Source organism: Mercenaria mercenaria, unplaced genomic scaffold, assembly GCF_021730395.1.
Source record: "Mercenaria mercenaria strain notata unplaced genomic scaffold, MADL_Memer_1 contig_3711, whole genome shotgun sequence".
NCBI classification, from domain to species: domain Eukaryota; kingdom Metazoa; phylum Mollusca; class Bivalvia; order Venerida; family Veneridae; genus Mercenaria; species Mercenaria mercenaria.
Window position 1 is genome coordinate 15,313 of NW_026461877.1, and position 20,017 is coordinate 35,329.

Consider the following 20,017-nt stretch of genomic DNA (forward strand, 5'->3'; position numbering starts at 1 on the left):
CTTGCATACCAGAATCAGTGTCTTGAAGGACACAAATCGCATGCTAAAATCGCAAAATGGAAGACAGTGTCTGTCGCAAATTAGAGTTCAGATCAAATATCAAAATTGGCATACAGTGAATTTTTGATAGATGTATAGTTAAAAAGTAATTTCTTTCAAAAACGCAACAGCTATGCAACATCTTATTTAGATATATTTATGGAGTATGCATGCTAATTTCAGAAAACATGTGTTATTGGATTGCAAATCGATTTGACATGTTATTCACCAGTTTCGTGACTTGGTTGAGTGAATTTCTTTGCAATGAGTGTGATCAGTCAGCATTTTGTAAACATTACTTGTCCGTTTTATCTGGTATATCACCACAAGCAAATATTTATGTACAACTTATCGTAAAACTTAAATACACATACCATGTAATACAAAAAGACGATTTCTTAACTTCGGTCGTTTTGATCGGTCGCAACAGGAAAAGGGGGAGTACAGTCGTTTATAGAGTGTGAATACGAGACCTGATCAAATTACACAAGTAACCTTCAATACATACAGCACGCTGTTTCTTGTTTTTCAATGGTTATTTGAAGAAGAGGTAATTGTGAACAAAGAGTTATAAAAATAGAATGTATTTTATACTTCTTTGTTGTGAATTATCGAAGCGTTGAGTATGAATGTGAAATTTTAAAATATTATTCAATTAACATAATACGTTTTTCATATCAAAATGAATAGAATCATCTGTAATATTAAGAAGAAAATAAAAGCAAAATAATGATATTGCTGTTAACGCGAGGTAATGAAATGTGCAATACCTTTCGCTATAAATCATGTAGACATACTTTACTTTTTCCAACATAAAATGTGTTAACACTTTAATCTGTTTTTTTTTTACACTTATTGTTTAAAACTTATGGTGTTCATGATATGTGTTCACAGAGTTTGATCTAGCGTGTTAATCAATCAAACATCGCCTGTTTTGTTATATTATGCCTTTTCATGAGCCAATCCGAATCTTGTTTTTAGAACAATATTGAAGGAAAATTTTCGAAGAAAAAAAGTACAGCTGCAAACTCCTTCATTTTTTTACATAAACAGAAGTAAAACATAATTTCAAGAGTCTGTAATGCGATGGACTGTTTTTGGAAATTAAATTTTGGAGATATCTTTTACCATTTTGATTTTTGGCCAACATGTATTTTCATAGGAAACTTTCTGTTCAAATTTCTGAGCTATAAAAATTTAGATTTTTTTTTCTCTAAAATAGTCCTCAATGTTTATGTAAAACAAGACGCTGCTGCTAACTTTAAGATATCCTTGAAGTTTCGTGATAATTCAACAAATGATATCAAACTGCAATCAACAGAGTAGAAAAAGTCTGATATTTATGCCCCGACCCCTCCCCCTCCCCGATTCGAAGAAAGAGGGGTATATTGTTTTGCAGATGTCGGTCGGTCAGTCGGAATGTAGAACAATCCGTTTCCGAATGATAACTCAAAAACACTTGGGCCTAGGCTCATGAAAATTAATAGGAAGGTTGGTCATTATCAGCAGGTGACCCCTATTGACTTTGAGATCTGTATGTCAAAGGTCAAGGTCACAGGGACCAGGAAAAGTAAATTAGTTTCCGGGCGATTACTCATGAACTCTTTAGCCTAGGATCAGGAATATTTATAAAGTGATTGGTAGGAACAGCGGATGACTCCTATTGATTTAGAGGTCATTTAGCCAAAGTTCAAGGTCACATTGGCCAGGGACAGTTAAACGGTTTCTAGATGATAACCTAAGAACGCTTAGGGCAAGGGTCATGAAAGATAATAGAGACGATTATCATGACCAGCAGATGACCCCTATAAATTTTGAGGTCAGTAGGTCAAAGGTCAAGGTTACAGTGACCCGGATCATTTAAACCGTTTCCGGACAATTACTTGGGCCTAAGATCATGAAACTTGATAGGGAGATTGGTCATGACCTTTAGATGACCCCTGTTTATTTTGAGGTCAGTAGGCCAAAAGTGAAGGTCACAGTAACCTGGAACAGTTAAACATTTCCGGACGATACCTTAAGAACGCTTGGGCCTAGGATCACGAAACTTAATAGGGAGGTTGATCATGATCAGCAGCTGACCCCTGTTGATTTTTAGGTCAATAGGTTAAAGGTAATAGTCAGGTTGAACCAGAACAGTAAAACTTTTATTTACAGTGAGCATATAATTTGTGTTCCTAGTGCAATTACTGAATACATCAAAGGGGGCATTTCGTGTTCGACGAGCTCCTGTTACATTGAAAATACGCTGCCAAAACAAATCTTTATATGATAACTTCAAAACTAATGAATAAGAACGAGGCTTTTTTTCTGTTGGACTTGATTTTTTTTCTTTAATACTACTACATTTTGTACATGTACCGGGTACTCTATTATTTACTTAAAACGTTACCCTATTAATATCTGATCCATTCTGTTTGATAATTATACACTTTCGATAAATGATATTTGCTTAATGTCTTCTAGTGCGCTAAACGTCCATATCCAATTCTCAAAACATTCCTCACAAATATGTAATAGATATAATAATGAAGAAAGCGATGCGTGGGGTTTAACATGTCTTGAAATCTGCATTACTAAATGCTTTCACAAGTATAACAATATCCTTACTTAGAATTTGGAAATTTGGTCCCAGTATTTTCATCAAATGATACCTAAGCTATAATTAGAATTTTCGTGAATAACGGTTTTGTTATATAAGATTCAAATTTAAGTTATTTATCTTTTAAAATGTTTCTGGGGTGGCGGTAGAATGTTTTGAAATACTTTTGACATCTTTGATAATGTCATTTTTATGGCAAAATGTATTTTTCCCTGTCCATGAAAAACATTTTACAAGCCAATTTGCTTTTATGCTAATCCCATAGGTATCAAAAAAATCCATCTATAATGTTAAAATAGAAATTTTAAAACTTTTTTTTTTTGGTACATTCAATCTACCAAATCTAATTTGACAATATTTTGAAATTTAATCAGGTCATATACCCATCCTTGGAGTTCATTAAAATGACGTATAACATGAATGGTATAACTTTACATTTCAAGAGAAATGAATAAAAAACGACTTTGTTAGGAAAAGGTGAATCAAGAAGTACGGAAATGAGTATTGACTACGAAAAAAGCAGGCATGATACGAGTCGTTTATAAATCTGATTTCCATTTGAATACTACTACACTTATTTTAATATAGTAGAGACAGAAAGTTTGATATCAGCAGCTCATTTACGCTTAATTTTTATATTCAAAAAGATAAATATTTACCGTTTAGTAAATTTTCCACAAAAACTAAACATATCCAGGACTTTCTTCCGCCATGTTGATTTTCATACGTATGGAAGCGTCCTGGTGCCAGCAGAGAGATTTAAATTTGTCTTACGTACGACTTACTATCTCCTACGTAGGACATAGTATCTCCTACGTAGTACTTAGTATCTCCTACGTAGGACTTAGTATCTCCTACGTAGGACTTAGTATCTCCTACGTAGGACTTACTATCTCCTACGTAGGACATAGTATCTCCTACGTAGGACTTAGTATCTCCTACGTAGGACTTACTATCTCCTACGTAGGACATAGTATCTCCTACGTAGGACTTAGTATCTCCTACGTAGGACATAGTATCTCCTACGTAGTACTTAATATCTCCTACGTAGGACATAGTATCTCCTACGTAGGACATATTAAGTACTACGTAGGAGTTAGTATCTCCTACGTAGGAGTTAGTATCTCCTACGTAGGACTTACTATCTCCTACGTAGGGCATAGTATCTCCTACGTAGGACTTAGTATCTCCTACGTAGGACATAGTATCTCCTACGTAGGACTTAGTATCTCCTACGTAGTAGTTAATATCTCCTACGTAGGACATAGTATCTCCTACGTAGGACATATTAAGTACTACGTAGGAGTTAGTATCTCCTACGTAGGAGTTAGTATCTCCTACGTAGGACTTAATATCTCCTACGTAGGACATAGTATCTCCTACGTAGGAGTTAGTATCTCCTACGTAGGACTTAGCAACTTGTACGTATGTCACTGACTAAAAGACTCTCCAGCATGCGCAGTGGAACAATATACTCGTGTGTACTATTATTTAGTAAGGAAACGTGTGTAATTTAAAACTACACGGCATGGATGACTTTATAAAAACATATTTTGCATCTGGTATGAAATACCGTGAAATATTACTTTGTCTTGAAAAAATAAATGGGTTTAAAGTTTCTTTACGAAGCCTTAAACGGATATTGTCACGTATGAAGTTATTTAGACGCATAAATAAAAGTGATGGACTTAGTGTTGCTCTCTATGTCATGGAAAATGTAATGACATCTAGCAAACAACTTGGATACAAGATGATGCATCAGAAACTCCTTCAAGAGGGATATGTTGTTACACAGGAAACAGTTCGCCTGATGATGCATATTTGTGACAAAGAAGGTATTGAACAGAGAAGGAGAACTCGTCTTCAACGTCGGATGTACCTGAATCTTGGACCTAATTATTTATGGCATATTGACGGGTATGATAAATTGAAACCGTACGGGCTGTGTATCAACGGAGCTATCGATGGATTTTCTCGTTTCATAATATGGCTTGAGGTGCACAAAACAAACAGCGATCCGAAGATAATTGCTGGTTATTTTATGAACGCTGTGAAACATTTGCAAGGCTGTCCAACGCGTGCTAGGTCAGATTATGGCACCGAGAATGTTTACATTCGACAGATGGTCATTTTTCTTAGGGGTCAGAGAGACGAAGGGTTAACAAACAGCTGTTTTTTACAAGGATCAAGTAACCATAATCAAAGAATTGAGCGTTGGTGGGGTATACTTCGAAATGAAAATGTTCAGTACTGGATAGATTTTTTCACAATGCTGAAAAGTACTGGTGATTTTAACGGAAGCTTCATTGATAAGGCTGTTCTGCAGTTTTGTTTCATGGACTTAATTCAGGTACGTCTATATTCTTTTTAGAAAACATATGACAGATTTCTGACCTTTCTACACGGATTTTCGATTTTATCGTTCATCGTATAATGATGTTAGTTTATATAGAAACAGATTTTGCTCTAAATGTATGTAGGTTAATTATTATGTAGGTCGTTTTAAAATATATAATTTAGTGACCAGGCACAGGCACCAGTATCGGACCTGGGACAAAAAAATATGGCCTTATTTTCATCCTAAATGAGTTCAAAATGAAAAATATGTAATGAAATATAAGCCCCCTTTAAAAGATACATATGTCTACTGAAGGCCAGAATCTCGGGAATCGAGCCTGCGATAAATGGGTTCAGTTCCCTGGCCGTTGTGAAATAAATTCTCTAGACAAACTACCTATCACTGTTTCCCGTATACATTTTGCTACAAAATGAGACCGATCCCAAGTCTCTAGCCCTTCCCGTTCACGAAATATCTATCAGGAAACGAATGCCTTCCTGCTGAAAGTCTCTGGTAGATAAAGATGCGGCACAAAGAATCGGTACGTAAACATAGACTAAAGTATTGCTGTCCGCCGATTACGGCTCAAATTCAATAAAAAGATACTAAAAAGTATAACTAAATACATAAACTAGGGCCACTCAAAATCGTCAGTAGCCTCTCAAACACGCGATATTTGCGTTTCAAAGTTTTTCACGGTCTTTCAGTAAGTTGAATGCTACGCCATTGAACAGAATTCATTAAGTATTTTTAAACTCAATTTCTGATTGGCCAATAGCGACACACCTCCGACAGAACCGCAACGTTTCGTACCAAATTACTCGGATATTATCATATCTGTTTCAGTGGCGGATAATGCAGTTGAAAGACCGATGGAAAAATAAAAAAGTAAATATCGCGTGTAGCAGATGCTACTGACGGTGGTGAGTGGGTGAGTGGCCATAATTTACATATTTAGTAATACTTGTTATTCATGGCAAATGAATTTGACCCGTGCTAGGCTGACAAACATCTTTTAGTCAGCAGAAAGGCACTCGTTTTCTGATAGATATTTCATGAACGGGGAGGGTTAGAGACTTGGGGTTGGTGTCAATTTGTAGCTAATTGTACATGCGAAATTGTGATAGGTAGTTTGTTCAATTGTTTAGAGGCTTTATTTCACAACGGCCCGGGAAGTGAACCCATCCCTCGCAGGCTCGATTCTCGAGATTCTGGCCTTCGGTAGACATATGTATCTTCTGAAGGGGCCAATATTTCACTATATAGTTTTCATTTTGGACTCATTCAAGGCCATATTTTTGTCCCAGGTCCGATACTCGTGCCGGTGGTAAGTTACAATGGTACCAGAAACGTCAATATTTTTCAATACACGGACGCCTGAATTTCATATCGGGTGCGTAACGTAATTTACTGTGTGTCGTTGCATTAATTATTTTATTTATTTCAGTACTGTTAGTCTTAATGAGACTACATTTTTTTGTATTAAACAAATTTATAATATTCACATTTCGTTTATTCATGTAGATATGCATGTGATAAAAAGGTTATTATCTTTGCATATACAATGTATACATTATACGTGTATGTATGAAATAAAAGTTCCTAACGCATGAGTTCTGCAACGGAAATATTGGTCGACTTTTGGAGCGCAATATCATTCCGCAAAACAACGAATGCATATTTTCCAATGTAAATCCAATACAGTACTCTTTTTATTACTTACGCATACCTCACTTTTAATTATTATATAAATAGTTCACATCTTTTTATGAAGCGTGAGTGAAGTTGAAATTATCGTCGCTGAAGAACAATTAAACGTGACGATATACCTGAAACTGACGTCACACCCGGTATGAAATTTGAACGTAAAAAAAAATAACATTTCAGATTCCACTGAAACTTAATAGAGTTTTAAAAGGAGTGTTAACAAATACATTTAAAAGTGTGTGCGAAGTCTCAAAAAGTGTAAATACAGGCCTATATGTAGCGTGCATCTTAATTACTTTCTTTCGCCATTATACTTTTATCAATACATTTTTTTTTCAGGAAGAACTTAACTCTATAGTTAAACTGTGGAATAACCATCGTATAAGACCATCAAGCAATCCAAACCAGCCATACGGAAGACCATTTTTGATGTATCATTGTCCTGGTATGTTCGGCTGTCAGGATTACCTTTGTCGTACATCTGAAGCACAGGTGAACTTGTGTCTTGAGGAAAGTATTCAAAAGGGAAATGTTACATGTGACGAAACGGTGTTTGAACTGTGTACCATCATCATGTCGGACCATAATCTAATGCCTGCCAAAACAGCAGACGATGCTGCACTGCTTTACCAATTTCTCCGACGGGAAATATTAAACGAACTTCACCAGGACTAGGCCTAAATGCAAGACCAACCAATATAAGGCGAAGTCTGTCGACGCACAGGCTACTCCGTTATTTACAAGTTATTTTAAACAAGTTGACCATGTTCATTTGTAAAACATGAAAATGACGTATAACTGTTAACTGGTTGTTGTAAACATATTAAATAGTGTCTTTAAATCAATTCATTGTTAATCTCAGTATTAGCAAAGCAGGAACAATTTCAATGTTTAACAATTTAAAGAACCAGTAAACGCATCTATTGTAACCCTTAGCTCATGTGCGAGAATTGATCAAAAAGTTCATGGATATTAGTTATATCTTTAATATGAACGGGCGCCAATATAAACATTTAACTAGACTATTCAAAGAATAAGGAGGGCTATTGTACTCAATCCAGGCGTCGATGTAGCCGTCGCGAGTTATATTTAAGAAATGATTTACAGCAAAACCGTGTTTCAACACTATCTATATACGCCGAGCGTAATAATTTTACGGGGGCGTATTCCCGAGAAAATATTTCGTACGATATAATCTGCGGAGTGTATAGTGTTCAAACACAGCTTTGCTATGAACTATTTCGATTCTAATATGTCTATTGTAAAATTTCATTCAAATATGATAGAACTGTTTCTTCGCATATAACTGTTTCTCCTTTTGAAAGGCTTATTAAAATCATCTCTGAACATGCCCGGATCCAGGGCCGGACAGATGGGGCCCATGCCCCCGCCTCAAGTTGGCTGAGAAGTGACCTATACTCATCAAAGTTGCACCATACGTTTTTAGCTCGACTATTCGAAGAATAGTCTAGCTATTCTACTCACCCTGGCGTCGGCGTCGGCGTCACACCTTGGTTAAGTTTTTGCATGCAAGTACATACAGCTATCATTTAAAGGCATATAGCTTTGAAACTTATTTATTCTTTTTCTAGGTCAATTACCAACCTCACTGGGTCAAGTTCCATAACTCTAACATGTATTTTGAGCAAATTATGCCCCCTTTTGGACTTAGAAAATTCTGGTTAAAGTTTTACATGCAAGTTACTGTCTCCAAAACTAATGCAGATATTGAATTGAAACTTCACATGTGTCTTCGGGGTTATAAAACTAGTTGATAGCACCAAGTCCCATAACTCTGACCTTCATTTGGCCAAATTATGCCCCCTTTTGTACTTAGAAAATTTTGGTTACCTGTATGTCAAACTTTTCCAGGGGCAGACCTCCTGACCCCCAAATCAAGTGGGGAGTAACGTACCCCTCCATTACCTCCACATTTATACCTCAAATGCACCAGAGGCCACCATTTCAAGCCTGTATTTTGAAAATTTCCAGGTGGAGTGCCCCCTGACCCCCATAATTTGAGGGGAGTACACCCACTAATAAATGCACCTGAGGATACCATTCATACGTGTATTTACAAACAAGAGCTGTCCGTAAGACAGCCAAGCTCGACTATTCGAAATATTGTCCCAGAAGCAGGAAAATATTACCCAAAATGTTAAATATCAAAAGAGTTTTAAGTTCAAAAGGGGACATAATTTGACCAAAATAGCATAACAGAGTTATGGGACTTGATGCTATCAACTAGTTTTATAACCCCGAAGGCACATGTGAAGTTTCGATTCAATATCTGCATTAGTTTTGGAGATAGTAACTTGCATGTAAAACTTTAACCAGAATTTTCTAAGTCCAAAAGGGGGCATAATTTGCCAAAAATACATGTCAGAGTTATGGGACTTGACCCAGTGAGGTTGGTAATTGATCTAGAAAATGAAAAAATAAGTTTCAAATATATATGCCTTTAAGTAATAGTTGTATGTACTTGCACGCAAAACTTTAACCAGGATTTTCTAAGTCCAAAGGTGCCATAATTTGGCTAAAATGCAGGTCAGAGTTATGGGACTTGATGCTATCAACTAGTTTTATAACCCCAAAGACACATGTGAAGTTTCAATTCAATATCTGCATTATGATGGGATGGGAGTTTAATTGAGAGAAAGCTATATTTAAACCTGTCTCTTGTCTGTGACTGAAAGCTCTTCTCCAAGAGAGATATCTCCTTTTGAAATATCTTTTAAGGTAAGGAAATTAATTATACAGATAGCTGTTTAATTAAGATACAATTATCAACAAAAGTAGACTCTCTCTCTCTCTCTCTCTCTCTCTCTCTCTCTCCCTCTCTCTCTCTAAGAGTCTTAATTACTGTATATTTTCTCTTAATTACAGTACTACATTTAGCCCACTTTTATATATTTTTTCCTACTGAATTTTGTGATCTATTCCCGAAAATACACTCAATAATAGTGTTGCTTGCCTTTAAACCAAAAGAGCTCTTGGCTTACCGTTGTTATACAGCTATCGTTTTAATGGAAGGAGATGTCACTTTTATCTAAAAAGGCAAGAGATGGCTCTTAACCGGGGAAATAACAACCGCTCCCTTTGCCGTGACGTGCGCGAAGCAATTACATTGAGCGTTTTTAGGTTGGTCAAAAAGTTGGTTTTTCTTAAACATTTCTTTATTTCTTGTCTCTCTTGCGAAAAATGCTGCCACACTATAAATTCAAAATTGCTAACGACGTTCACGACGACATCCAAATACAACCGTCGCTTTACGAACGTTGATGTTTCTAATATTAGCACGACATAACGTTTCAATAATTGAGTAGTCTGGGAAGGGCCCTCGGTAATGTTATCATAACTTTTAGCCCAACCCATTTGTATATATGACATATATGATGTATGTGATTGTTCTTTATATTTCCGTATATATGTACAATAAAATATGATTAAACTAAATGATTGAGTAGTAATTGGGAGTCTGTAATTATATTTAAAGGCGAGTGTTTTAGAAATTATATTTTACTGAACTATTCATCCTTTATTCTTATGAAAAACAAATGCTTAATTTTCCTTGAAAAAAAAATAGTCAGAGTTAGTTTATACATTTAAAATGTATGGCGCGAAATATCACGTAGACGAAGTCATGGTGGAACTGACGTCTATATGTGCACTATTTCAATTTCACCAAAACTCTTTTTAGCAATTAAATAATGAATAAAACATTTGACATCGGTCTTAAAATGAGCAGGTTTCGAAAAGTGGACCTCTGTCAATTTTAGTACACTAATTAGTCAGGCCACAAAAGTGGTCACCAGGCAGTGCAGTCTTAAGGTTAACCCTAAGCTAAGGTTCACAAGCTATATCTTTCAAATAATGTGCCTTAATAATTTTGCCTACAGATGTAGCTTTAAAACACTGCTAGATCTTTTAAGCTAATGTTATCTTTTTAGCTAATGTTAAAACTCATTCCTAAACCTTCGACCTACAACATGCGCGGATCCAGATTGGGGGTGGGGGACCGGGGGTCCGGACCCCCTCTGGAAAATCATTGAAAAAGGAAAGAAGTGAAGAAGGAAAGAAAATGTTGTTGTTTTTTTCGAAAAAGACAATATTAGGACCGCATTCAAAGTTATGCGGCTGCTGCTTCATTCGATCCCGACATAATTCATATTTATATCAATTATCTAAAAGAAACTAAGAATTCTACCTTGAAGAAAACTTGATTTTATCATTTTCCCCAAATTTAACAGGTTAGCAGATAAAACTGTGAAAATAAGGGGTATATTGTATATAAACTTGCAGTGGAAAAGTGTTCTTAAATGCTCCTTAAATGCCCAGAATGCAGAAAGCGCTAAATTTCAAACTTTTCCGGGTGGGGAGGGGGTCGGACCCCCTCTGAGAAAATAAGCTGGATTCGCGCATGTACAACTCCAAATTTCCCTGACTTTTCTCTGACTTTTGCCCAAAGTCCAAATTTCCCTGACTAATTACAAAAATCACCGACTTTCCCTGACCGTGGGAACCCTGACAGAGTTCAGATGCGAATGAATTGAACGCCCGACTGGTTAAATACCGATCTAGAACAGACAAAAATAGTTCCGTCTCGGCCGAAAGTGACCTTGACCTTTCAGCTAGGGAGGTGCATCTTGCACATGTCTCATTATTCATATAAAATTCAAATATTCGCCTCTCTCTCTCTCTCCCTCTCTCCCTCTCTTTCTCCCTCTAAGAGTCTTAATTACTGTATATTTTCTCTTAATTACAGTACTATATTTAGCCCACTTTTATATATTTTTTCCTACTGAATTTTGACTGTGATCTATTCCCGAAAATACACGCAATAATAGTGTTCCGAAAAACTAATATCAAATCAACTTGTGGTCCGACGGTTTTGCTTTCTTTAACATAGTGTGTGTATCTTCTATATATTGTATATTTGGTGAAAAAGAGGAAGAATAGAATAGTGTTGAAATAAAGTGAAGCATTTTTTGACAGTAAATTCTTTTAATTACCGAATATCACGGCGAATTTATAGGTTTCAGTCATTAAATCTGGTTATCCTTTGTTTTGTTAAGTTTATGCCTAGAGAGGAGAAATTAAGGACGAGTAACTTGGTAAACACGATTTATTCCCCTTTATCGCTCTTCACAGTAGAGGCTATTTTCTTTTTTAAGATAAGAGCTAATTTCATGAGAAATAACCTTTACAATTTTGTTTGATCAGAGTGACTAGATAAAAGAATAATTGACTGGTTGAAACTTACTAAATCTTATAGAACATTGATAATCGTGTCATGCAATCAGGTCTATATAAATTCATTCTTTGTTATTGGGTAGAAACAGTGGTTAAGAGATTATTTCACGGAATTCAATGAAAAGTTAATTATTTAAGCCCCTTCTCGAGATAACACACAAAATACAAGAATATAATAGTTTAGAAAATAAATTAAATATTGCAATAAATGCCTTTTATCAGCACGCAATTAAAAAGTCAACCAGCAATGTTCAATTAACACATGTACCGGAAACGCAAGTAGGACCACAGAACGTTCCAGCGCCGCAAAATGGGAACCCTTACGTATGAGTTACTAAGTCCTACGTAGGAGATACTATGTCCTACGTAGGAGATACTATGTCCTACGTAGGAGATATTAACTACTACGTAGGAGATACTAACTCCTACGTAGTACTTAATATCTCCTACGTAGGAGATACTATGTCCTACGTAGGAGATACTAACTCCTACGTAGGAGATACTAAGTCCTACGTAGGAGATACTATGTCCTACGTAGGAGATATTAAGTACTACGTAGGAGATACTAAGCCCTACGTAGGAGATACTAACTCCTACGTAGTACTAAATATCTCCTACGTAGGAGATACTATGTCCTACGTAGGAGATAGTAAGTCCTACGTAGGAGATACTATGTCCTACGTAGGAGATACTAAGTCCTACGTAGGAGATACTAACTCCTACGTAGGAGATAGTAAGTCGTACGTAAAACAAATTTAAATCTCTCTGCTGGCACCAGGACGCTTCCATACATACGTATATTGTCATATGACGGTTTTTCATTGTACTCGTATCGGAGTGTAATCTGATATTGTAAACGTTATTTTAGGGATAATCTCAAAACATTGATTGAGATGATTTAAGCCATGCTATGAACAAACAAAATAAAGATCAAAATTAAATCGACACGACTAGTTTATTAGTTTAGTAGTTAAAGTTTCATTCATGTATGAAAACAAGGAAGAATATCCAACAGGGAAAGCCACGTTCAAAAAAGCAGCCTCCAAAAGGCACACACGAACAACACTCGCACACCACACACACGCACACACACAAAAGACAAAAACACAAAGAAAACAAGTACATAAACACAGTGGGGCACCGCCTTGGAACGGTCAGTGGTAAAACCACCACTGGAGAGTTTAAACCGGTTTATGATGCAGCAGCTAATTTCACTCTTACCCCCAACATGTTTCAAAGTTAAAACCGTGTGTCGGAAGGCCAAGTTCAGTTTTTTAACGTGGACAGGTATATATTTATATTTTTTGATACTAAGATACTCATGGGCTTCTTACAAATCTTTGAATGGCGAAAAAGTAAATTATTTATCATACAATACTCTCTATTTGAAAGGAATCTTGTCATCTTTTTGTACAGCTTAGCAATATGACCCTCTGCTACAGCAAATACAATGGCAGGGAATTAAGTGAAGAAATTGAGGGAAAATAACAAAAGTTTTTACGCTTTTTTGCGGGTTTCTCTTATTTGTGATTTGTTACTTGTAACATGCAAATGTTAAGTTCTGCCAAACCGACGGTAGCATACATATCCACTACTGTCCACGAACAGGCTCAGTCAAACAGGGTCAAACACACTCTTATCGTTTCAGCCAAACCTATAGACTGCCTCTTCACATTGCTTGCCATGCCTGGCTAGGACTTGTTAAGGAAGTTGTCTCAAAATAAAATATTAGGTCAGTAAGGAGTGTTTTTAATATTTTTTTATATTCTCTCACTACTTGTTCACACTTCCATGCTGTCTGCTTTTACTTTAACACTCTCATTGACAATTGAAAGGTTTTTTGGTAATGGTGTAAGTACCAGAAGATAGACAGACACTATAAAACAATTCTTGGTCTATAAGGAAATTTTACTATTAATTATTTACAAGAAATCAACTATTTATCTACCTTGTACCTACAATCAAAATATGATTATCGCAATCGAAAATACTATCATTGTGAACATTCACAAGATGATGTTCACAAGAATTGAATTGCCTCAATCAAATAAAGATACAGATATTGAAAATGTAACAAATAACAAGGTTGTAAGTATCTCGGACTTTACAGTTCACAAGTAATTCGATATAAATGAAAAATGGCAAATAAAGGTAATAGAGTCCAGACAAGGTTGATAGTGTCCGGGACTTGAAAATGTAATAAATGTGCGCGCTATCCTGGAAATTTGAATTTTCTAACTATCTGATTAAGATGTATAAAGATTACACTACCCCTTTACAGACTAATGGATTCGACCACAACATAAGAACAGAAATCTGCGACAAAATTTCTCCACCCATTTGACAGATTACATTGCTTAATCGCTTCGGTCAATAATTGTCTTTTTTGGTCGTACTGAATGACTTAAAAGTCAAAACCTAAATCATTATGTTCCTTTTAAAACTAAATGGTAGAAACCATTCACCAGGAAACAGGTATTAGCCTATCTGTCATTTATATGTTTTTATCTTCTCAGAGCCAATTTTCGTGTTTTTTTTTAAATTTTTATTTTGACAACACAAGCTGAGCTGGGAATAAGCTGCCGGTCAGTAAAAGCAGGAATTCGCTGCTTTTTCGTTTAAGTAAAACGACATGCAGTTATTCTAGGGACAATGCAGCGTTCTATATTTAGGAAAAAGCAATGAGGTATTTTTAGACCTTATATTTTACAGAGAAACCCCAAAACCATTGGATTGCAATGGTGGCATTGACCATGTAGTCTTGTCAGAGTTTTATTATTTCCTTCTTGATTGGATTTTGTTTTTCCCGGTTTCTCCTATTGCACCAAACTAAATTCGGGGATGCAAAATAATTGAAACAAGTGACCGTTTATTGCAGAGACCCTTCCGCAAAAAAAATTACTTGACATTGACCCTAGTGACCTTGACCTTCGACTGACAACCATGGGTCATGTGTGACAGTCTAATCATGGGGAACACTTTTGTGTAGTACTAAAAAACCTTCAATGCAATTTAAAGTATTGGAGCAGAAACAAATTTGAACTTGATTTTGAACAGTGGCATTGACTTTTAACCGATACGTACAGGTCATGCGTTGACACATTGTCTCATCATGGGGAACGTTTGTGTGCTATGGGTTTCGTTTTGGGCATTCCCTGTTTGATACTTGTCTTTGTTTTTTTTACTCAAGGAAAGACATTTTATAGGACCTTTTGAACGATCAGGATTAATTGTTTTGGATTCTATATTATCCTACCTGTATGAAATAACATAGATGCACTTCTCTTTGTTTTGCAGACAAAGTAGGCAAGGGGAGAAAACCTTATTTATTTCTTAATTATGTCCTGACCTTCAAGATTTATACTTCTTATAAAACAAATAATTTCGCTGCCGTTTAAAGGGAGGTAACGTAAATTTACAAATACAAATACATGGCATTTATATAGCGCAAAATTTATAAATTATTCTATTGCACTTTGCAATTATATAACACACATTTAAAATATATACATTCAAAATATGAACATGGTTCTAGAACTTAGATTTAGAGATTTAGACATGTATAAAAACTATTTTATACCACTATTGATATTTTGTTTTTCAACAAGAACACACTCATTGTTCATTAAACTGACTAAACAAATGTGTTTTTAGTTTTGATCTAAAGCTGGCTTCAGACTGAATGTCTTTCAAATGTCTAGGTAGATCGTTCCACCATTTGGGACCAACGACGGCCATAGATCTGTCTGCTAATTTTGTTCGCCGTCTAGGGATGTTAAATTTAGTGTCACTCTTTGAGCGTAGTCTGTACCGTTGTCGAGTAGGTACAAACATTTCCCTCAGATATACTGGAGCTGTACCATTGATGACACGGAAGACTATTACCAGGACTTTGAACATGACTCTAGCCTTAACTGGAAGCCAGTGTATTTTTTTCAGAAGTTCGGCACTTGGCTTTTCGTAGGAAGCATTCATGACTACTCTAGCGGCATGATTTTGAACTCGCTGTAGTTTGTTGATTCGGTAGGCTGGAATTTCGGTAAATAAACTGTTGCAGAAGTCAATGTGAGAATGAACCAATCCATGCACTTAAGATTCGGTTGACTTTTGTGCGAGATGTTTCCGTATAGCCCTAAGGTTTCTTTGATTGTGTCTGACGGAAGAGGAGGAGGACTCTATGATAGGCAGTATTTAAATCCTACCACTACCAGGACTGAACTGTTTTGATATCTGTCTTCTGGCCTGTTTCGTCGGGCCCTTAATAGTGTTTCTCTTGTTGCTCTGTCTTCTGAAAAGGCTTTGAGTACATACGTTTTCGGTACTAAAGGTTTGCTTTTTATATATTTATACACGAGCATTTTTGTGTTTTACATGTCATGCCTTTTTGTTTCCATTACGTGTGTTAGAGATTCACTTGGAGGAGATTACTTTTATTTACACTGTCCCGTGTCTTTTGAACATGTTGGGGGTAAGAGTGAGGTTGGGTGCGCACCATAAAAGGGTTTAAGCTCCCCAGTGATGTTTTTGCCACTGACCGTTCCAAGGCGGTGCCCCACTGTGTTCCTTTGTTTGTTCGTTTTGTCCTCATGTGTTGGCTGTGTGTGTGTGTGTGTGTGTGTGTGTGTGTGTGTGTGTGTGTGTGTGTGCACGTCTGCGTGCTGTGGGTTTCGATTTGGGGAGGCTGCGTTTTTGGTACGTTGCATTCCCTGTTTGATATTTGCCTTTGTTTTTTTTCGTAACTGCACATGAGCTATCTGACACTTTTTCTGGATGTGATGGTCAAAGTTGAGTGTATTGGTCATAGTTCTTGTCTCTGACATGATCGACGCATTTTACGTTACACCCACCAACGTTTACACTTCTGATATTCAATTTCGCTAACTGTTGTCTGGTTCCATACATAATTATTTCAGTTTTAGACTGGTTCATTTTCAGTTTAAAGGTTGTCATCCATTTTATGATTTCATTGAGACAACTCTAGAGTTGTCGAAGAACAGTTGTCTCATTTTGAGAATTTCCCGCTTGAATTTTTAACACAATCTTGTGATCACCCGCGTATCCATAGAGATCGGCTGGATATTTCTGCACCACTCGGTTGAGAGCCGATGTATTCAGGGTAAAGATCACCGTTCCGGCACAAGAACCCTGCGGGACACCAAACCTCAGTGGCTCCGTGTCAGATGCTGACTGTTCGACTAGAGCTTTCATTGTTCTGTTCGTGAGATAAGATTATATCCATTTCAAGGGAGTGCTATGTATACCAAATTCATCTTGAAGGATTTGAATCAGTATCGGGATATCGATGGTATCGAACGCTGCACTCAAGTCGATCATGACCACGATTGTTACTTGATTTTTATCTATGGTTTCCAAAAGATCATCATTATTCATTTTGACCATTGCTGTTTCAACCCCATGATATTTTCTATAGGCACTTTGGTAAGCTTGGAGGAGATTGTTAGCTTCAATATGCTTATTGATTTAGTTTAGTGCAGCTTTTTCAAGAATTTTGGAGAGGAATGTAAAATTTTACACTGGGCGATAGTTTTGCACTTCAAGTAGGAGACCTTTTATATTCAACAAAGGTTTTATCACAGCACTTTTCCATTCCTCAGGGAACACACCAGATAGCAGTGACCGGTTTACAATTTCTGTCACAATGGGAGCAAGTTGTGAAAAATGCTCCTTTAATTTCTTGGTTGGAATCACATCAAAATAGAAAAAGTGGAAACTCCACAGGTCGCTCAACACAACAAAAACGAAAATGTTGCAGGCTCGGTTTGATTGAGCCTGTTCATGGACGGTAGTGGAAACGCATGCTACCGTCCACGCCCTCTAGCTCCGGGTTGAGCAGAACTCAACATTTACACATACAAAAGTACAAAAAGCAATTTAGAGACATCCGCACATGTATTCAAACGGCGGTGCAAGTTCACAAGTTGTAGATTTTGATGCATATAAAGTTTCAAAATATCGTTTTCGGAAAAGAGTTTGAACGCCGTAAATGTATTCATAATCACAGGTGGATTCGAGAAGGAATAATTACCATTGCTAGGTGTTTCAATTGGTATATTGTCAAGATCATTTATCAGCTTGATTATTTTATCGGCAAAGTATCGTAGTGAAAAAAAAAACAAAAAACAAATATCAAACAGGGAATGCCACGTACCAAAAACGCAGCCTCCCCAAAACGAAACCTACAGCACGCAGACGTGCACACCACAAACACACACACACACACGCGCGCACACACACAAAGCCAACACATGAGGACAAAACGAACAAACAAAGGAACACAGTGGGGCACCACCTTGGAACGGTCAATAGCAAAAACACCACTGGGGAGCTTAAACCGGTTTATGGTGCGCACCCAACCTCACTCTTACCCCCACCATGTTCCAAAGACACGGGACAGTGTAAATAAAAGTAATCCCCTCCAGGTGAATCTCTAACACACGTAATGGAAACAAGAAGGCATGGCATGTAAAACACAAAAATGCTCGTGTATAAATATATAAAAAGCAAACCTTTAGAACCAAAAGCGTATGTACTCAATGCCTTTTCAGAAGACAGAGCAACAAGAGAAACACCCTTAAGGGGAAGTCATTTGCCAAAGAAACTGCACTTGCGTGTAATGGGAGCGGATTGACCTTCGACCTTCCTAGTAAATCTGATGTAACAGCATATAGCTTTTTTTGATGTTTACTTCTGCTTCTCCAATCTTGTTCTGGTAGTACTCATCTTTGGAGCTAGAAAGTTCAGCACCATATATATTTCTTACACCACCATGTACTTTCTTTGACAGGTCAGATTTGTCATTCAAAAAGATTTTCTCTATTGAACGATTGTATTGTTTCAGCAGTTTTAGGTATCCTGAGTACCAAGGAACTGTCGGTCTACAGAGAATAGTTCTTTCCTTTAGAGGGGCATGTTTCTGAACACTGTCTGACGTGATTCTAGTGAACTCAGACACAAGATCATTGACATTGGACGAGTTCACTACCATGTTGTTTAATTGTCCGATTTCTGCTTGTAATTTGTCACTGGATACAGATTTCCAATTGCGAGATTTGATTTCTTTCCTGATCAAGGGAGGACGACACTGTTCTATGTTACAACTAGCAAAGCAGTGCAGAGATGTAATAGTCTGACAAAGGTTCTGAGGTTCTGAGACATTCACACGTTTGTCTTCAAGCTTTGTGATCATCAGGTCAAGAATATGATCACCAGAATGAGTTGGAGCATTGACATGTTGAATCAGTCCAAAAGATCTCAAACACTGCTGAAATTTTTTAGTGTAGCAGTCTGTCTTATTATCCAAGTGGATGTTAAAGTCACCTAACAGCACCAGATACTCGGATCTGGTCGTTATTTGTTCAAGAAACTTAGTGAATTCTGTCATAAACATAGCCTGAGTCACTGGATGTCTCTCCGAATACGCCGGTCTTTATATTCCAAAGATGTAGAGGATGAATGATTGACTACATACTTTCCATTCAGCACCATCAAAGGACTGAAAGATTTTTGCTGGGCATGTTGACACTCTGAGATTGTTTCTGTATAATACCTTTACGGTCGGGTATCGGGACATCATCAAAGCAGTAGCCATCCTGAGACAATTCCCCTGTGACCACGTCATCACCATCCGGCTGTGGCCAAGTTTCAGTGATCACACAGAGGTCTATACCCTCCTCCAATATGTGCTGGAGAAGGTCAGCAGACTTTCCACGCCCAGACCTTATGTTCACAATTGAACGTTTCAATTGTTTCTTTCTGTGGGCATTTAATAAGAATGAATGATCTAGTTTAACTGGGTAAAATTCGAACATTTCAATTGTTTCTTTCTGTGTGCATTTAATATAAATGTATGATCTAATTTAATTTGGGTCAAAGTTTTCAAGTGAAAATCAGCTTTAGACTTTATCCTCGGGCCACCAGCTCGTTTACCTCTGTTAGTCTGTATTTTAAAAGATTATACTTTTTCAGCATAGCTAATGTTTCTTTTTTTTCGTATTGTATACCTCCTAGGCAAAACTCTTTAATCCAGTAATTGGTCTCTACTAAACTGTCTACCTGTA

The 20,017-nt window shown here is 36.8% G+C and overlaps 1 protein-coding gene across 1 annotated transcript; it reads left to right on the top strand.

Moving 5' to 3' along the window:
- Positions 1-4,169: 4,169 nt before the first annotated feature.
- On the top strand, positions 4,170-7,684 carry LOC128553333 (uncharacterized). Its single transcript, XM_053534469.1, has 2 exons — positions 4,170-4,991; positions 7,026-7,684. Exons 1-2 carry the CDS (start codon positions 4,170-4,172, stop codon positions 7,359-7,361), a joined length of 1,158 nt encoding a protein of 385 aa, XP_053390444.1. The 3' UTR covers positions 7,362-7,684.
- The last annotated feature ends 12,333 nt before the right edge of the window (positions 7,685-20,017 follow it).